The 20,558-nt window shown below is 43.6% G+C and overlaps 2 protein-coding genes across 3 annotated transcripts in view; one reads left to right on the top strand and one right to left on the bottom strand.

The window, feature by feature from the left end:
- The window catches only part of STX1A (syntaxin 1A), an 86,207-nt gene extending 84,606 nt beyond the window's left edge, over window positions 1-1,601 (top strand). The window contains exon 10 of the mRNA XM_081944001.1: window positions 1,350-1,601. Coding sequence (XP_081800127.1) covers window positions 1,350-1,427 — 78 coding nt within the window. The 3' untranslated portion in view covers window positions 1,428-1,601. The remainder of the gene's footprint in view (window positions 1-1,349) is intronic.
- Window positions 1,602-5,835: 4,234 nt separating this feature from the next.
- BUD23 (BUD23 rRNA methyltransferase and ribosome maturation factor) lies at window positions 5,836-20,524 on the bottom strand. 2 transcript variants are annotated; one of them, XM_081940364.1, is made up of 12 exons: window positions 20,228-20,524; window positions 17,586-17,623; window positions 16,291-16,386; window positions 14,884-14,966; window positions 14,697-14,793; window positions 14,518-14,614; window positions 13,648-13,698; window positions 11,762-11,847; window positions 11,091-11,136; window positions 10,365-10,423; window positions 8,701-8,790; window positions 5,836-6,202 (listed from the first exon to the last, which is right to left on the bottom strand). In XM_081940364.1, exons 3-12 carry the CDS (start codon window positions 16,377-16,379, stop codon window positions 6,148-6,150), a joined length of 753 nt encoding a protein of 250 aa, XP_081796490.1. In that variant the 5' UTR covers window positions 16,380-16,386; window positions 17,586-17,623; window positions 20,228-20,524; the 3' UTR covers window positions 5,836-6,147. The 2 variants fall into 2 exon arrangements, with proteins under 2 accessions (XP_081796490.1, XP_081796489.1); XM_081940363.1 differs by having other exon boundaries at window positions 20,100-20,240.
- Window positions 20,525-20,558: the final 34 nt, after the last annotated feature.

Here is a 20,558-nt window from a genome sequence, read left to right as displayed (position 1 = left end):
CTCAGTCTTCCATCCTTCCAGGTTGGTAAAATGAGGACCCAGATTGTTGGGGGCAATAGGCTGAATCTGTAAAGTGCTTAGAGAGGGATGTAAAGCACTATGAGCATTAAAGTAGAAATCTAAGTGTTATTGCTAAGTGTTCTAAACAAAGAATAGTCATTACCTTGAACTGGATGGACCCAGAGGTCAACTGCTACAGTCCAGCTCCTGTAAGATTGCTATTATTCTGCTGTGTCATCATTCATCATCCAGCAGGCAGGGCCCTGAATGTTGGACCAGTGTAGCTTCCAAACTGCCTTTTATCTCTGGCCCCTTAACCTAAATCAGTGATGGCGAACCTATGGCACGCGTGCCACCTGGAGCCTTTTGTCAGGGCATGCGCGCGCTGGCCAGCTGAGTTCACCTTTTTAAAAGCCATTTTTCGCCCTCCCCAGGCTCCAGAGGCTTTATAGGAGCCTGGGGAGGGTGAAAAGAGCCTCCCCCGCCCTCCCAGAGGGCCTCTGGAGGCTTCAGGGACCGTCCGGAGGCTTCCCTGAAGCCTTCGGAACGCTTAGAACAACCCTCCGAGCAAACTGGAAGTCACTTACGGTTTGCTCGGAGGGTCGTTTTAAGCGTTCCGAAGGCTTCAGGGAAGCCTCCGGACGGTCCCTGAAGCTTCCGGAGGGCCTCCAGGGGGGCGGGGGAGGCTGTTTTCACCCTCCCCAGGCTCCTATAAAGCCTCTGGAGCCTGGGGAGGGCGAAAAAAGCATATAAAAATGGGGGTGGTTGTGCGTTGTGCGCGCATGCGCACTGGGGGGGGTCGCGCCTTGCATTATGGGCACGCCTGCACACGACCCCCCCTGTGCTCCCCCCACTTGTGGCACGCGAGCCAAAATAAGGTTCGCCATCACTGACCTAAATCATCTTAAAGCCAACGGGATTCTTACAATATATTTTAAAGACATTTTTAACGTTGTTACCCTATTCTTCCGCCTAAAGTAAAAATGAAGTCACTGCTTGCGCATTTAACTATCAAAAATAGATGATAGGAAAGGAAAAAGAGATGGAGGAGAAAGAAAAAGACACGGGTTCCATTTCTTTAAGCGAAATAAATCCAAGAAAAACAATACCAATCCTTCACCCACCTACCTAAATTCTGGGGAAAGAAAAAAACAAACGTGTAAGAGAAAAGGAACAGCGATGAAGGCATGCCGCAGATGAGTTGTCTGGAATCAAATCACATCAGGGGGGGTAGAGCAGTTCCCTGAAACAGCCCTTGCTTCTCTTCTCCCTTTGCTGTAACTTTCTACGCAACCCCAGGAGCACCTCCCAACTCTTGTGTTGTTGTTGTTTCTTCCTTTCTCTTGCAGAAGAAGATTATGATTGTCATCTGCTGTGTCATTCTGGGAATTGTCATTGCTTCTACTATTGGCGGGATTTTTGGCTAAAAACCTGCAACCCTCCGAGAACATCGCTTATTGGGAGTAAGGAGATGACTAGGAGCACCGGAGCCACCTAGCCCCACCACCCAATTGGGCCCATCCAAACCCTATAGCCTGGCGGACCAGCACTCTCGTCTCTAATGCATGATTATTTGTGTTAACACTATGTGTTAAGTACAGTGTACGTGTTGGGGGAGGGATGGTGCTGGGGGTGGGGTGGGTGGGATGGTGGGAAGGCAGTGTATGCATGACATGCTCAAGGTTTCCGCAGTCCCACCGCCTTTTGACCTCTTCCTGAGGGTCAGAACTCCTCAAACGGAATCCCCTTCCCGTGAAGTCCTCTTTCTTCTCCCCAAAATGAGAATTTGTACGACAGCTATGCACAGTTAATCCAGTCCCTGCCCTATAGCAGGGACAAAGGTCTGGTCATCATCATGTGTCACCAGAACTGTGTCCTCTGCACGGCTGCTTGTAAGAGGTAGGGAAGCCTCTTTGGCAATAGCTGTTGGCTCCAACCAAGTCAGTCTTCCTCTTTTTCTAGCCATGGCCAAGGACCTCTTTGTAGTGTTGCAGGCCTGTTCATCTTAGAGCAGCGTTTCTCAACCTTGGTGACTTTAAGTCTTGTGGACTTAAGGTCGCCAAGGTTGAGAAACGCTGATCTAGAGTATTCTGTATTTGTTTTTAATTCTGCAGCTGCCCAGCCAGGAGTAAGAGATGGGTATTGGCCCACTAGGCCTAAATCTGTGTCTTCCACAGTTCTGCCCTGAGCGCCATTTCTGTTCAGCGGAAACCTCACCCCCTTTTTTCAATTTCTGAAGAACCAGCACCAGGCGTCTTTTCTCTTGCCTTCCTGTAAGCAAAATGTAATGGATTTCTTTAAAATGTCCTTCAAGGTTTCTTTGCTTTGAAATAAAAGCAGAAAGGTGACCTGCAAACATGAAATTAGGACAAAACCTCTAATAAATTACTTTTAAACAACCAGCTCAATTGGAGGAGACAAAGGTGAGCTCCTCCACATCCAATTAGTTCTTCTGGATGTGTTAACCAAGGGCTGGCGTGTGGTGAAATGGGAATTTAGCATTGCATATTTTGGAAATGTGTTCCAGACAAGTTGCAAGCCCCTCCGTCACACAACACAACAAATCTTGAGTTTAAAATATTATGAGAAGCAGCCTTATATGGAGGGGCCTATTAAAATGCTTGTGGCACTAATGTGTCCAAGGCGTTCCGTAGCCCTTACCAGACTTTCTGTCCCAATTTTTTTAAAAAAATGTTATTTCACAGTTGGCTTTTTGGTCCTTGTACTGTTAGAAAATAGAATGGTGGCTGCCAAAAAGCAGATGAAAGTTATTCAGGCTGGTAACTAAACCTTTTAACAATTGAGTTAGAAAGTAAATAGAATTCCCACTCATTTGCCCTCTGGTAAATGGGTACTTTGTGATTGGGACAAGGGCACCTGTGGCGTGTTGAAAATCCAGTTCTGCCCATTGGAGTAACACAGTGAGGACCCGTTCCAGAAGTTACAGCTGTTATCATGCCTGCAAGACACATGTTGGGTGCTTGAGCTATGCCAGAGCCCGAAACCGTCTTGGCCTTGAATTAGCCTCTTTGTGCTTAAGACCAACTAGGCTAGTCCAGCTTCTGCCACTGTTAAATTTCACTCTCAGTACCTGAGTATCTGACTCTTCACCTGTCCACTGCCATTGTCCAACAGCAAAAGGCTCATTATTAATCAAGTTCCACATTATTATTATTTTCCCTGTGGGTTAATTGAGGATTTCACCAGGTGGTTCTTGAGAGAGAAATGTAGACTGCATTTCCTCTTAGAGGAGCTGCCCGGACCTGCTTCTGAGGACAAAACCGGTGGGGTCGGCCATCTTCTCCCTCTTATATGTCCCAAGCTGCCTCCTATGATTATTCCAAGCTACCCGGAATTTGCCAAACCTTCACCCCACCTCTCTGCTCTCTAGTCTTAATTTAGCTCTTCCAGATGCTTCACAACACCAGCAGTATCTTTCATACAATAATACAGTAAAATTCCGGACCAAGAACCTGCTCTCCTATCCTCGCCCTCTAAGGGAGATTTTGCTTCTCATCAGTTTGCCTTAGTCAGAAATGGCTTATTGGGGAACAAGAAAGTCCACTAGAATCTGCTCAAGGATAGAGAGCTTACATAATCCTCACTGCCGGACTCAAGTCAAGATGGAGTGACGTAGCGCAGATGAGCTTCAAAATCCATTTGTGCAACTTTGCAATTTCGGAACTAAAACATGATTAGGTGGAGTTCCCGCTTGAAAGACCAGTTGCAGATATTGGCTCCTCCCTGCCAATCGGCGGTTGCGTTTTTTTCTTCCATGGTAGTCAGTAAATATTGAAAATAACCTCTTTGTTCAATAGTTATGATCAAGTTTCAGTTTTGCTCATGGCAGTTCCCCTGTTCAGCCACTTCCTTTATTTCCTCCCCCACCCCCACTTTGGGAGACCTTAACTAACTTTTCTATGATCAGCGGGGGGGGGGGGGGGGGCAAAGGCTCTGCTGCAGCACTAGGGCAGCTACTGCTCCTCCCTCTGGTCACACCTTCCTTTGTTGCATGTCAAAAATAGAGCTGCTGTTTACTAGGACGTCTGTGCTTCAGGAATCTCTCCGGATATTGAGAGAGAATGTGTCAATCATCTTTAATCTTTTTTTTTAATAAACCCTCTGAAGTGCCACTGTTGTCTCACCTGTTGCAGTATTCAGCATTCTTGCAGGGGAAGACATTTCAACCTATGCTGTCCTAGAGGCCTCTCCAGGAGTTGTAATGTTGCTGTACAATGTGAATTAAGTGCCCTCGTCTCTTGTGGCTCTCCAGCCTCTCTTTCCAGCTTGGGGAATCTGGAACTAATCCTCTATTGCAGTGTTTCCCAACCTTTTGGCAACTTGAAGATGTCCGGACTTCAACTCCCAGAATTCCCCAGCCAGCATTCGCTGGCTGGGGAATTCCTGGAGTTGAAGTCCGGACATCTTCAAGTTGCCAAAAGGTTGGGAAACGCTGCTCTTATTGCCTCCTTCCTACATTCCAGCCATTTTTTTTTTTTTTTTTTTGCTCAATTTGTCCCCAAACGTCTTTCCTTCACCACCTCCAGACTTCAGGAGGGAAACGGCTTTCTTTTATGAATGAACTTTTATGTAGAATAAAGAATATTTATATCAAACATGTCATCCTTTTGTGTCTTCTGTGAACCGGAACGTTGGGGGGCAGGAGGGGGGGAATAACCTGTACTTACACGGCTTCTGAGATGGTTTTATAGCAGTGATGGCAAACCTTTTTCTGCACCGAGTGCCCAAACCTGAACGCGTGTGTTATGTGGGTGCGCCGGAGTGTCGTAAACCCAAAGACCAGTTGGCTGTCTTCGGGTTTTCGGCATGTGCATGCGTGCCAGCCAGCTGGTCTTGCGCCAGAGCACCAGAAACTCACCAGCTGGCCAGTGCGCGCATGCCTGTTTTTTTGGCTGTTTTTCAGGCCGTTTTTGGCCCGAATGTGGTTATAATCCTGTGATGGCAAATCTATGGCGCACGTAGGTGACACGCAGAGTCCTCTGGGCATGCGTGCTGTCGCCAGCTGCTCTTCTGGTTTCTGGCGTGCTCACTGTTCTTTGCGGGTGCTGGAAAACGACCCAAAACAATGGCCCAAAAATGGCTTTAAAAAGCCTGAAAATGCCCCCAAAATGGTCTGGTTTTTGGCCATTTTTCAGGCCATTTTCCGGCACTCCAGTGCCCCAAAAGACCAGCTGGCACACTGGAAACCAGAAGAGTAGCTGGCGATGGTGTGCATGCCCAGAGGGAGGGTTCTGCTCGCCATCTGTGGCATGCGTGCCATAGGTTCGCCATCATGGTTATACAGAATTTAATTTTAAAAGCATACATCTCTTGAATTGGCATATTTATTACAGCTCATAAGTATTCAGGTTTTCCTACTCCTGGAAATAAGGTGGAAGCAGAACCCCATGCCAATTAACTAACCAACCCAAGATATTTTCTGGTTTCTGATATGGTACACGTACTCTTTTCAAACGTCACTAGTTAGAAAATCTTAGATGGTGCTTTGTTTCTTCACTGATTTGCTTCTGCTCAGCCCAGAGCTCAGATTAAGATGTGGTCCCACCAGCACCTTTTTTAAGGCATGCAAAGTAAGGTGCCTGATGATCACCTAAGCTCAGATTTTTGCTAATTTTCCTAATGTTTTGTTTGATGATGTCCTAAGCCCAGATTTTTGCCTTTGGTTGTGGTCCAGAATAAAGCTACACAGCACAATGTCCATTTTATCATTCTTCCAGCTTTTAAAGCAGGCATAGAAATCTCAAAATACATCAGGGAGTTATGGATGCTCCCCGCCACTTGCAGCGGCTTAGACCAACTAGCAATGACACAGAATCTGTTTCCAAGACCTCATTTAATTGAGAGTTGGGAGTAGTAAAACCAACACAACCTAATCTGAAACCATCAGGAACCAAAGGAGGTTCTGAGAAGCAAAGAAACAGTGAATTGTCTGGGTCCCATATTCTCTGTGAGATGTTCTTTTTAAAGGGGTAGGAGCAAAGAAGGGACTGTGGCCAGCCTGGAAGTCTTCAGCAGCTTCTGTTCAATTTGCTCCCTCCTCTTCCACCCCACAACAAAACATCCTAGCTCCAAAAAAAAAAAAAAACAACACCTCCAAAGAACTACTCCAGTCCAATTAGCAGGAAGTCAGAAGTGAGGTTTCCGCTTTCGGCCTGTGTATTTTGTGTCTGCTCTCACATTCCTGTAGATGAACCATAAAAGAAAACAAAGTTCAGTAAGGCTTTTGATAAGGTAGACCATAACCTACTACTAGATAAAATAGAAGAATGTGGGTTGGACAGCATCACCACCAGATGGATTTGTAACTGGCTGACCAACCGCACCCAACGTGTAGTCCTCAATGGAACTGCATCTACATGGAGGGAAGTATGCAGTGGAGTACCCCAAGGCTCTGTTTTAGGCCCAGAACTCTTCAACATCTGCATCAATGATTTGGATGAGGGAATAAATGGGGAACTCATCAAATTTGCAGATGACACCAAGCTGGCAGGAATAGCCAACATTCCAGAAGTAAGTAAGTAAGTAAACTTTTATTTGTAAACCGCGCCCTTTCCTAAACAGGACTCGGGGCAGTGTACAGACATATTAAAAACCATATAGATACAGAATATAAATGTGCATAAATAAGATAGATAAATGTGCTTAAGAAGATAGGCTTAAGATACAGAATGATCTTGACAAACTTGAACATTGGGCACTATCTAATAAAATGAAATTCAATGGTGAAAAGAGTAAGGTTCTACATTTAGGCAACAAAAACGGAATGCACAGGTACAATATAGGTGGTACCTTGCTCAGTAGTAGTAACTGTGAAAGGGATCTTGGAGTCCTAGTGGACAACCATTTAAATATGAGCCAGCAGTGTGCAGCAGCTGCCAAAAAAGCCAACACAGTTCTAGGCTGCATCAACAGAGGGATAGAATCAAGATCACGTGAAGTGTTAATACCACTTTATAATGCCTTGGTAAGGCCACACTTGGAATACTGCATTCAGTTTTGGTCACCACAATGTAGAAAAGATGTGGAGACTCTAGAAAGAGTGCAGAGAAGAGCAACAAAGATGATTAGGGGACTGGAGACTAAAACATATGAAGAACGGTTGCAGGAACTGGGTATGTTTAGCTTAAGAGAAAGAAGGACTAGGGGAGATATGATAGCAGTGTTCCAATATCTCAGGGGTTGCCACAAAGAAGAGGGAGTCAAACTATTCTCCAAGGCACCTGAGGGCAGAACAAGAAGCAATGGGTGGAAACTAATCAAGGAGAGAAGCAACTTAGAACTGAGGAGGAATTTCCTGACAGTTAGAACAATTAATCAATGGAACAGAAGTTGCCTCCAGAAGTTGTGAATGCCCCAACACTGGAAGTCTTTAAGAAGATGTTGGATAGCCATTTGTCTGAAACGGTATAGGGTTTCCTGCCTAGGCAGGGGATTGGACTAGAAAACCTCCAAGGTCCCTTCCAACTCTACTATTGTATGTATGTAAAGTAAGAATGGGCAAAATTTCAAATGCTAGGATTGCCGGGGGGGGGGGGGGGATCATCATGTAACTGACAATTATCAACATTTTTTGGAAAGGCAAGAGGCACAATGGGCATGGAAAGTGGTTGGGGCTCTATCACACATAGGAGGAAGCCAGTTTTTTCCCCTGGAGATTTAAGTACCCTGTTTCCCCCCCAAAAAGACCTCCCTGGAGAATAAGCCCAATCGGGCTTTTGAGCTCATGCGGTAAAATAAGCTCTTCCCGAAAATATTGCAATACAGCAGCAGCTATCAGGTGACCACGCTTTCTGCCTCCTGCACCTCAAAAATAATATCTCCCCGAAAATAAAGGCAAGTGCTTATTTCGAGGGTCAAAAGAAAATAAGACCCTGCTTTATTTTCGGGGAAACACTGTAGCTTAAATCTAATCTTTAGTAGAATGGTATGCTCTATCCTTTTAGCATGATGTAATAGGAGTGGAATGGTGCACCATATGAATGACTTGTTGAGGATTTAAGTGTCTTTCTTCTGCCCCATGATGAAGACAATGTCACACAGATGTTGTAAAAACAAGGCCTTTGGCCTTTTGTCTCTCTGCCCATTCTGATTTTCATGAGGGTAGCTGAGATCCTCATGCTTTGATCCTGATCATGCTCCAATAGATTCTCCGCCTTTTGGCTAAGATCATGTACAGTATTTTTCTTAATTTATTTACTGTTTTAAAACAATGATCAATAAACGAAAAGAAGCAATGTAAATACTGCCCTTGAAAATTAAGGGCGGTATCAAGTGTAAACTGTATCTTACATTTTGATGTGGCAAAAATGGTACCTGGGAGAGAGGAAAGGGAAATGCTAACCTCCTTTGCAGTAGCAGCTGCTTTTTCCAGTAAACTGGGTACAACAGCCACAGAAAGTCTGACTAAGCCATCTGCTATTAGATGTTGCCAGCACATTTGGCTGCAAAAGAGATTGCAAGGTCAGCCATGTCATGCAACACTGCTTTCGTATCTGTTTCCTGCCTAAAAACAATAGGAAACGACACCAACAATTCTCAGCTATTTTAGTTGGTGGGATCTGCAAAGCCTCCCCAAAAGAGAGGTCAGATCTTACTCTGAGGCCATAGGTTACCACCTGAGCCCATTCTGTGGGACATAAAGAATCTTGATCTGTAGGAAGATGCAGAGTTCAGACTTACCTGCCCTGTCGTCGCCGCCGTTCTTTCTTCTCCAACACCCAGTCTCTAGTCTTCTTCGCTGACTTCCCTTTGGCATTTCTAAAGCGGATCCTTGAGAGGAAAAAAATCAAATCACAAATATTAGCAGTTGTTACTTTAGTTCAATGCCAAGTAGCCTCAGAAAAAAGCAAAACATGGAATAGAGCAAAGAAGCAATACGAAAATAATCACTTTTTTCAAAAGTCCTTCAATGGACTTTAAAAGTTCCTTTCAAAGTAGAAAACTCTACAAATTGCTCAAAGTCTTTGTCAATTGTCAACTGGGGCTGTAACTAAGAAGGGCCCACTTTTAAAAGAGGCTCATCTAGCCTGCTAAGGGGAAAATCAGAATAAAGCCTCTGCATAGTCCATGTAGAAAGATGTGAGTTCCCTGAAATGACTAGAATTTAAAAAAACAAAACTTGAGGGTGGAAATGAAGAAACAGCATAGGGCCGTGATGGCGAACCTATGGCACATGTGCCAGAAGTGGCATGCAGCGCCCTCTCAGTGGGCACGCAAGCTGTCGTCCCTGCTCAGCTCAGCTCAAGTCTGCTGCGCAAGTGTGGGGCACATACAAGGGGTCGTGCATGCATGCGTGGGGCCCAAAGGGTGTATGTGTGGGGCCCGCACAAACATTGCATTTTGCGGGTTCGGGGGGGGGCACACGCATTTGCGCACGCACATGCACTTTGGGCACTCTGTCCAGAAAAGGTTAGCCATCACTGGCATAAGGACTTATTGTATAGTATATTAAATGTTCCCTTTGTAGATATGTGCTAGTCGTTCCTGACTCTAGGGGGTAACGCTCATCTCCGTTTCAAGGCTAAAGAGCCAACGCTGTCCAAAGACGTCTCCGTGGTCATGTGGCTGGCATGACTAAATGCCGAAGGCGCACAGAACGCTTCTACCTTCCCACCAAAGGTGGTCCCTATTTTTCTACTTGCATTTTTTACGTGCTTTTGAACTGCTAGGTTGGCAGAAGCCGGGACAAGTAACGGGAGCTCACTCCGTTACGTGGCGCTAGGGATTCGAACTGCCGACCTTTCTGATTGACAAGCTCAGTGTCTTAGCCATTGAGCCACCACGTCCCTGTATAGTATATTACTAGAGTTTAAAAGACCAGTACAACAAACGACAGAGACTATTCCAACCTTACTCAGGAAGGATGTTGGATTTCGTTTTTCTAACTCCCAGCCAGTATTGGCAGAGAACTGGATTAGATAAGGTTGGGCTACACATCCACTAATTCATATTATTGACCAAATCAGAGCATTTCCATTAGCAGCGTGTCAGAGGCAGGAAAACATGGCAATTAGGCTGTTGATTACCATGACAATGATCCTCTTGGCTATTGCTGTTTGTCTCTCCCCCAAGCCATGAAGAGGGGGAACGTAGCCTTTCACAGCGTTCGGGAGGAGGAGACGTTGATGATTTGCCTATCAAGCCCACATGCCATACAAGATATTCAACTGCAAACAGCATTTGCTTTACACAACTTGTTTATAGGATCTTGCTTCTCCCAGCACCCCAAAAGGCCAACCACCCTTGCTCTTATTTTGCAGTTTGAGCTCTGTGGTCAAGCGGTCAATTCAGTCTGAACCACCCTAAACCCGATGGCCTCCTGCTTCCAGTTCTGGCTTTGGTACCTTTCATTGGTGAACTTGGCCTGTGTGGTCTCTTCTTCACTGCATTCTGTACCAAGACCCTGCCAAAGCCACAAAATAAAACAATCCACATAAATTTAAATTTAAAGAGAAACACCAACCACGAAAACTGCAACAAGGCATCAAGGTGTGCCAGCCTTACAAGGTAGCCCAGACAAGTAGCACACCCCAAAATACTAGCTCTAACTTTACCTGAAAGGTTACATTATCAGAATCTTGCAAGTCTGAAGGTATTTCTCTCCCACACCTCATCTTTACAGACCAAGAGACTAAAGAGGATTCTTTCTGAGTTATTTGCCATACCCACATTCCTCCTCTGGACTCAGCTGCCCTTTGCCTGATTGTTGCCTGGCCTCAAGGTCATTCTGACAGTCCATTACACAGGGAGGTACAATTAAGGAGTCTAGGCGGTGAACCTAAAAGCCCCAGACCACCTTAATTGGGAGGCCCAATGACCATGCTTAGCAATCAGATATTGCTTAAATGTTCCAATGTGTCATTCTAGAGCAAAAAAACCCATACCTTTTAGTAAACAAAATACTCTTTAAGTTGACAAGCATTTAAAACATGCCTTTCAAAAGACAAGAATTTGAAAGTGAGATAGGTGCCAGAGGAATTAAAGGCCATCTGTAAAGAATCCTTGTCCTTTGTTGTGGAAAAGAAGTGTTCTAGATTAAAGCAGTTCAATTTTCCCAACAATTTTATTACCTTTGGTAATACACCAGTTATGCCAGCAAAGAGACAGAGAAAGAATCTGTAAAAACGAAAAAGATAAGTAGAATATCAAATACACACACATGGAAAGAAAGGAACTTTTAAAATTACTCCTCAAAGGAGCTACTCTATTGAAAGATGATCTGTTGGTGCCATTTAGTTCTGACTCTTAGAAGCAATCAAAGATCTCCAGAAGAGAGGGTCTTTTCTGGTATCTGAAAAGGATCCAGTCCCCCCTCATCAAATTATTTTCTAAATGAAGTGCAGGGAAAAGAGAAACATGAGATTTATTGCAATGGATTGAACTGCCCTGCAGAATTGCATGAGATGGCTTGGAATGTTCTAGGTCCTTAAATTTCCCACAAGAGCTGAGATCTGAGTATGTCTGCCTTGTTAGATTGAAGGATCTCTTGTGAAAAGTGTCTCAAGAGGGGGTCCTTGCCTAACTGTGCACAACATATTAAACCATAATATTATTTGGTACAATTGAATTTTCACGAGAAGTCATCAATTACCCCAAAACTTGAAGCTACGCATGCACTGAACTGATCAGAGAGATTCATATCGCTCGGGATCCAAAAACTTCACACAGTGTGCATTGTGGAGCATCCCCATCTCCCCAAAACCAGAAGTAACAACCTTCCCCCAGATAGCAAAAGACTTACTTTTTGGCTTTGGTACTATTGGGGTAGTCTACCACCATGCCACCCGTGAAACCTGCCTTCATGGCTTGAGTGGTGATGAGCTCCAGCTGCCAAGAGAAAGAAACTCAGTGCATCTACAGACCTCCCTCTTGAGGATGGGAAGGGCCAGGCTCCCTCGTCCAATAGAACTTCCTACACAGTCCACACCCTCCTCTATCCTTACAAAGGAACTTGCCCTTTTAAAAAAATTGCTTCTGCACTTCTACTGGGCATAAGCGCAGGGATTGGCAAATCTTCTGTAAAAGGTGAGATTCTACCTGTTCTACATGCTCTAGGCTTCCCAAGAGCATGAAGCAAACTCCTGGTCCCAACAAAAAAACCCTTTATTAATTTTCTGTGAATTCTGCTCATTTACAGACAGCAAAGTCTTTCAAGGGAGGTTTTACAATCACAGACCTTATCTGGCGCAAAGAGCTGCCAGGCCAATATCTGCAAAACTTGGCAAGGAGCCTCGGAGAGTCACAGGCCAATTAATCAAACTAATTGTCTCCTGCAAATTTCACTCCATCATTCCTCTTTTATTTCCTCTGGGAGGGGCCATTCATCATTCACCCGTGGCCTTTCTCCCAAGTCAACTCCTGTTCTTTAGCTGTTCCCTTCATCTGCGCATGTGCACACTGGGAACAGGCTCCAGCTGTTCATCTGCATCACTGATGTCTCACTCTGAAGGCAGCTCATAACTGGCATACGGCCCTGGCCCCATCTTTGCCTCCGACGCAGAGCCCTCGTCAGAGTCTTCCCCAGACTCCAGGACTGACCCATGTTCCTCCCCAACCTCCTCACTGTCTGAATCTGCTGCCAGTTCTGCTGGCCGCTGGCAGGCCACAACACTACCCTCCTGCCCTTTCATCTTAGCCCCTGGTATGGCTGGCAGATCTGCAAGCCAAGAAGTGTGGCAACTATTGAAAGCCACCAGTCTTATCAGCAAGGAGGCTGCTGATAGACGCTGCTGCTCAAGACACTCCACTCCTAGCCCTGCCCCCTGCCCTGGGAGCTCTTGGCTTGAGCTTGGCAATCTGCTTTCTGCCTGCCTATCCACAGGCATCTACCCACTTTCAAACTGCATGAAAAAAAGATAAGAGATTGTAGTTTGCCAGCCCCTGGATTACAAGCTCAGTTAGAACTATAGGTAGCCCATATGAAGAAATGCCCCCTTTAAAAACTAAATGCAAACCATTTTAAAGCTAAACACAATAGGAACATCTAAAAGGTGCTTTTTCAAGAGGCAACTGGACTTTCTGGCTTTTCTTTGAAGCTTCTTCTTGAATGAGAAGTGAAATATCTTCAAAGAAAAACCAGAAAGTCCAGTTGCCTCTTGAAAAAGCTCCTTTGGGACAACCTTGACCTGGATGACTGAGAATCTCCATAGACACAATAGGAGCCTCTTTTCTTTTCTTTTTCTCTCCTTCTCTAAATTTCCTATACCATTTCCAAGTATTGGCAGAGTAGGACTCAGGTTTCCTTTTTCCCAGAGCACTTTAGAGATTCCCTGCTCTTTAAAATCAAAGTAGTAAACAAAAAAACAACAACAAAGAAATGGGCCATGGCTTCCTCACGTCTCTCTAGATGCCTTCTGCCTCTTATAAGGCAGCAGCTCACATCTGCAGGGTATATGCAGAATATACAGTACGTTAAAAGGTGTGAATAAAGTTGAAAAGATGTAATTCTCCTAAATTATTCCAGCAGAAATATGGAAAACACTGACTTGCCTAATTTCATCAAGCAACCAAGATCAGGCTCTCGCTGATCTACCAACACAACACGAACACAACCTCCTACATAAAGTTACCTTCCTCTACATGCCTTTCTACTCAGTAGGTTCCCCCCACCAGCCCCAAGGCACAAACCTGCTGCGAGTTTTCCGGGTATAACTGTAGAACAGCACGGGCTCCTCGGGCCTAAAAAACAAAATGTCAGTTATTGATGAGATCTTGCAATCTAGCCATGGATCTTATTGAAGCAACTTTTGTCAAAGATCAATGGTTAATCCATATCATCTGTTTTGAATGGCAGTGGAATCAATTTCCCCCAGCTCTACTATCCCAGATCATAGTTTCCTGAAAATTCCAATATCTTCTTCATGCCAAGTTTACTCCACACTAAGCTATGGCAGAATGTTTCCCCACTTTCATCCTTAAAACTCTTTTTCATTCAGCTGTATCTACGCAGCGGTGGTGGAGGAGCATTACTTCCCTACATATCGCAGAAGCTTCAGCCTAATGTTTCTCAACCTTGGGACCTTTAACATGAATGGACTTCAACTCCCAGGTTTCTCCAGCCAGCATTGCTGACTGGAATATTCTCTGAATTGGGAGCCCCACATTTTAAAGTTGCTGAAGTTGAGAAACATTGCTTTAGCCTCTGAATCTTCTTTTTGGGAAGCCTAACTATTAGGACAACTGCAATTCCCATTTGACTGCAAGATCAATCTCCTTACTGACCTGAACACAGAATGAAGACTAAGTTTTCTCAGAATAGCAAAAGGGAAAGGGGGAAAACAGAACCTGCCTGCTTCATCATGTTTCAAGCCACTACACATACTTCTAAATCACATTGCTCTCCCCCCCTCTTACTTTCTTCCTCTCACCTTGCTTATACTTATATAAACAGCTAATTGTCAAGCTGTAAAATATAGTTAGGATCTCTTACCTTCCTTAATTAGAAACCTTAAAGAGGGGGTGGGGGGAGGTATAAGTAACAGAAAAACAAAACTTTACCAGAGCCGTATATAGAGTTGAGAAGAACCGATATAGTCGCTTTGGAGGGCTGTGAGTTTTCTTATCAGCATTACAGAGCCACTGAACTGCAGAAATACTGCAAGGAAATAATTCAGGGCAGTGAATATGATATTTTCCCTATCTTGTACTAACTGATGATGGTTATTACAAATTCTTACCTTATGCAGCCATCAAATGTTCCAGGTCGGAAGGGAATCCCCTGGCCCATATCTGCTAGCATCAGGTCACCCTCCACTTCTCTCTCCACGGCTACATCTAATTAGAATAAAGAAAGCAGGATGCTGACATTTCTCCAGGCATGGAAGTTCAGCTAAGGAGAGAGCAAAAAAAGAAAGATCTACTCACCAAGCATTGCTGGACTGATGTCCATACCAACCCAACTGTGCCCTTCTTCAGAGATATGATCACCACTTAAACCAGAGCCACAGCTGATAGGAAAAGCACAATTAGGACGAATAAATATCTGCTCTCTTTTGCACTAAACAAGATAGAGTGAAGCATTTAAAAAAATGTAAACCCTTGGAGATACTATTGTGTTATTCAAAAAGCTTGTTAGGTTTTATGGATCAAAGCAAAGCTACCCCTAAATGCAGAAAGCACCTATTTTAAAATGAAGATGTGACTAATGGGAGAGGGAAAGAACTGCTTTAATACTTCGGGAATTTACAACTGTTTGAAAGGTGGCTTAAATTTACAAACATCCTCCACCCACACCCACTTATAATTCTCCTGATCACATTGTTGAATGGGGTAATAGCAACCTATTTCATTGATTCTTTGTCCCCAAAATTGCCAATTTCAGGACATCATGACAGTATAGGCAAGGCAGAAACTTGGATTTTGTTCTTGATACCACAGTGATAGCCTACTACACAATTTGCACATTTGTTTCCATCTGGAGGGACCACATTGATTGGAAGATGAGCTGCAGCTAAATGGCACAGCACACAGTTTGCTTGGGAGGGAGGCAACCCAACATTACACGTTTCTACTTTTAAATATGGAGAACAAGTCACACGAAAGCCAACCTTCTACCTTCAGCCTGGCAGAGCTGCTTTCAATGGGATGCAACAATGGACTTAATGGGCCATGATTCAGCACTGAGCATTTAAAGGTAATTGCTGCTCTCCTAAAGAAGGGCTTTTGATATACAGCCAGTCATGCTTCAAGGAGATTTTTAAAATTTAGATACTAAAGGAAGTCTCAGACCTTATGTCACTTCACAAAGCATCCCGAGCCTGCTCTCGAGTTGCCATAGGAAAGGGGGAATGGGAACCCGATGAAATAGCACGGCAGCAAAAGACAGATGCATATTCCAGGCTTATCTCTCTCAAGGCTCTATCCCAGGGTTACTTACTGTGGCTGAAGGGGAGTGATCTCTACAACCCACGCCTGTTGGCAAATGTGATTGATGGCACACCCGGGGGAGGGGGGAAATAGGGTCATGATTGGGGCCATAAATTATGTGGGGTCAGAGCTGGCTTCACTTGGGAACATGCCGACATGAAGCTCCTAATAAAGGACTGGATTTCTTTTGAAGCTTGACTCGAGGCTCATGATTTAGTCGGAACCCTGACAGAAAGCCAGCTCTCTCAAAACTAATCTTATCTAAACTAATCTAAACTAATCTAACCTTATATTGATTGTGTGGGTGGGCAATGTAAACATGGTATCACTCCCCTAGGAAATAAACTTAAAAACCCATTCCTATTCTGGTAGATCAATCCCAGGAGAACAACAAAACAAATTTACCCCACATCCAGCAAAAAACATGGCCGATCGTCTGGGAGACCCAACAATTCCACTGCTCGTTCAGACATCTGAGACTGAATCTCAATCATTCGAGAGCTAGAGGATGGAAATTGAATACATGAGTGCCATCAAGAAGCAAACATACATACCGCACCATATTCTCTTGGATGCCCAGAGGAAAACGTAAGATTCTTTTTAACTCATTCTTGAAATTGCAAGAAGATGCCTATGCACAAACAATAAGCAATCTATTCCAGGAACTCAGGAGAAGAAATGGTGGCACAGTGGTCAGAATGAGTTATTGCAGGCTAACTCTGCCTACTGCCAGCAGTTAATTATGACTGGCTCAAGGTTAACTCAGCCTTCCATTCTTCCGAGATCGGTAAAATGAGGACCCACATTTTGGGGGGCAATAGGCTGACTATAAACCACTTAGAGAGCATTGTAATGCACTATGAAGCGGGAAATACCAGTAAGTCTAAGTGCTATTGCTACATTAAGAAAGACAAGGTGGGTCAGTCCACTATAATGATTCTTTAAAGTGGTTTTGGTTCTTTTCCCTTTCAGGTTTCCCCCCTTAAAAATAGAGACAAAGAGAAGCTGTTAACAACCCCATGAGGCTACCTAAGTTTCTATCTCTATGGCAACTTCCAATAAATGTGCCAGATAGACAAGTGTTTTTCCAACACTCACAATATACTTAGCATCACACTTTTCAGGGAATCATTCCCTCTCCAGCAACATTCAAGAATCTTTCATGTTGGCACTTCTATTTCCATTTTACAAAAAAGCCCGATTTCCCTTGACACATTCACACCAACCTTGTAATGGCAATTTAACTGTAATAAGGGAAGACCTACCTGACTACCGTCTTTGTAATCTTCTGAAATTGTTTTAATCTATTTTGATCTATATTTCAGTAAAAAAGATTTTAAAAATTTCAAGAGCGCTCTTACGTTTTAAGTGCAATGTATCTAAATCTGAGGAGATCTAAATCTCTGAGAAATCTGACAATGTACTATGTTTCAAAAACTCTGTGTTTTGTAACTAATAACCTAATGGCTTAAATAAAATGAAGACATATCCACACATTGCTTAATATACCGCATAACTTATACATTGTAGGCATTACATATGACGAACTGTAAAACTCAATGGATTTTATTTTAAATTAGTTATTTGGAAATTTTAACTGATGCACTATGTGCTATGCAAACTCTACGGTTGATTTGAGTTTTAAAAATATATATAAATTTTATAAATAGGCTGCTTCTCACAGCCCAAGATTGTCTTACTTATGTGTGTATTTCCGAGCTTCAGCTTCATCATAGAACTAGGGAGGAAAGGAAAAGAGAAATGAATAAAAGGAAATCACAAATACAGTTTTGCTGGATTAATTCAAGTCTTTCATCCTTCCTCTGGAAAGGTCCTTAAAGTGAGATGAAAGCAATTCATCTGTTAGATTAAGTCTTGAAAATAACACGGAGATTTTCCTTTCACTCCTGATTATCCTCCCCATCCCAATTTTTTTCCCCCTGCCAATAAGACAATCTGACAATGACAAGAGTTATTTTCTTACTGCTCCTGTGGAACAACTGGGTTTCACTTTAAATTATCAAGAGATCATAAACAAGAGATCATATTTTTCCTTCGTCTAGAGCAGTGGTTCCCAAACTTTTTCAGTCCACCGCCCCCTTGGTGCTACAAACTGATCCTCAGTGCCCCCCCCCCCCCCAGTGGTGGAATTCAATTTTTTTTACGACCGGTTCTGTGGGCGTGGCTTGATGGGTGTGGCTGGGGGAGTCATGTGACTGGGTGGTTTGCATGAAGGAATAAAGATAGTAACAGTAAAATTCAAAACTGTAACAATTAATTGCACATTTATTCAAAATCCAATTTAAAAACCTTTGTAGTTAGTTAATTCAACAAAATTGTTGAACATGATCCAGTGATACCAGGTTTTCAAAGTCTGATAGTCATTTATCAAGAACCTTAGTAACTAGTAACTTAGTAAACTTAGCAAAATTTAGAGACTTCCTGGTACATTACAGATGCTGCCTTGAGTCTCATTGGAGCAGAATCCCAACAGCTCTATTTGTTCCTAGAAGCAGAAACTGGAAAAACTGTGCTTTCAAGAATGGAAAATCTCTCCAGTTATTTCGGATATGTTGCTCCTTCAACATATTTTTGTCCCCCAAAGAGACAGTGCATTTCAGAGTTTAGATGAAAGGCTGGATCTGTAACCTGAGTCAAAGCAAGATGGAAATAAGGAATACTGTAACAGTATTAAGAACTCGACTGGATCCATTTTAATTCATCCCCCTCCTTTCCATGGTGACCAACCAGAAGCTGGATAAACAATGCCATAGGCCCATAGGATCTTAAACAAAGAGTTCCCTTCTTCATCAATCTGGAACTATGAAGTAGACTGAATATACAGACTCCATTCTACATGATTAAACATAAGAATCATCCTACAGGATCACATTGAATGTCAGAATTCAAACACTGGGACACAATGAAATAATCCATTTCAGGGTTCAGGGATTTAATGCATTACATTTACTTGTTTGGTGGACTAAGAAAGTATCATTCCAGGCTGCTTCTACCAACTGAAACAAGAGCAGCACAACGCATATAACATGTATGATTATATTACTTTCCAAAGATGTATAACTGGGGAATCTCATTCAGAAATGAAGCTTCTGGATTAAGAGTGGGCTATTCCAAACCCTTCCAGAGTATAATTTGGAAAGAATTGCCATTCTTAATAGCTATTCTCCTATTCCTTACTCCTGTTCTGGCATCAAGGTCGCACTTCACTTTTAATGTATCAATAACTACGATATTGTACTGCTAACCAGAGCATACAAAACATTTGCTAGACCAATTGTCGAATACAGCTCATCTGTCTGGAACCTGCACTGCATATCGGACATTGATACAATTGAGAGAGTCTAGAAATATTTCACGAGAAGGGTCCTCCACTCCTCTGCTCGCAACAGAATACCTTATGCCATCAGATGTGAAATTTTGGGCTTAGACAACTTAGAACTACGCCGCCATCCGTCTCACCTAAGCGTAGTACATAAAATTATCTGCTACAACGTCCTACCTGTCAATGACTACTTCAGCTTCAACCATAACAATACACGAGCACACAATAAATGCAAACTCAAGGTAAACCGCTCCAAACTCGATTGCAGGAAATATGACTTCAGCAACAGAGTGGTCAACACCTGGAATGCACTACCTGGCTCTGTGGTTTCTTCCCCAAAGCCCCCACAACTTTAACCTTAGACCAGGAGTCCCCAAACTTGGCCACTGTAAGATTTGTGGACTTCAACTCCCAGAATTCTCCAGGCTGGAGAATTCTGGGAGTTGAAGTCCACAGGTCTTAACAGTTGCCAAGTTTGAAGACCTCTGCCTTAGACTGTCTATTGTGGACCTCACCCCATTCCTAAGAGGTCTGTAAGGGGCGTGTATAAGCGCACCAACGTGCCTACCGTCCCTGTCTTAATGTCCCCACATTCGTATCCGTTTCATGTATTCAAAATCATGTTTATACTCATATCTGTTATCTAATACATGTTTGACGAAATAAATATAAATAAATAATTAAGGATCCCCAAGGAGCAGGCAGTGAGCAAATCAGCAGGGTTCGAAGCAGAGTTAGGTAGACTGGCTTTGGGCACTGAGATGCCCCTGGTTAGTTCCAAAGGATGGCGAACACGAGCATTTCCACCTCTCCCCTAGGAAACAGCGCTGCCTTCCCTCTCTGCTGCTACAAGGCTTATTCCTTTTCTCACCAGCTCAGGGGGCCCGCGATGCTCAGGCCTCTTTCCGCAGGCCGCCATGCTGCCTGTCTTCGTACGTCACTCTTAGGCGACACCGGCGCCGCTAGAACCTCAGAGCTAGGAAAATTAATCGCCCTCACCTTGGTTAGAGACACCAGGGTTGTACTTGAACACACGAATGATTAGCAGCGTTTCTAGTCCTCAAGACATAAGTACTGACGTAGTACTTCTCAGAGTCAGGTGGAGTCATTCTAAAGCTAACAAATAAAATAGAAAGTTGAAAGCTTATGAAAGCCTTTCCCTAACACGGAGGTCCCCAAACTTGGCAACTTTAAGACTTGTGGACTTCAACAACCAGAATTCTCCAGTCAGCATATCTGGTTGGAGAATTCTGGGAGTTGAAGTCCACAAGTCTTTTAAGTTGCCAAGTTTAGGGACCAAATACACTGTACATCTAGCGGGCAAAGTGAC

The sequence above is a fragment of the Natrix helvetica genome, assembly GCF_964273705.1.
Source record: "Natrix helvetica genome assembly, chromosome: 2".
Taxonomy (NCBI): domain Eukaryota; kingdom Metazoa; phylum Chordata; class Lepidosauria; order Squamata; family Natricidae; genus Natrix; species Natrix helvetica.
This window is presented reverse-complemented; position numbering and strand designations above follow the sequence as displayed.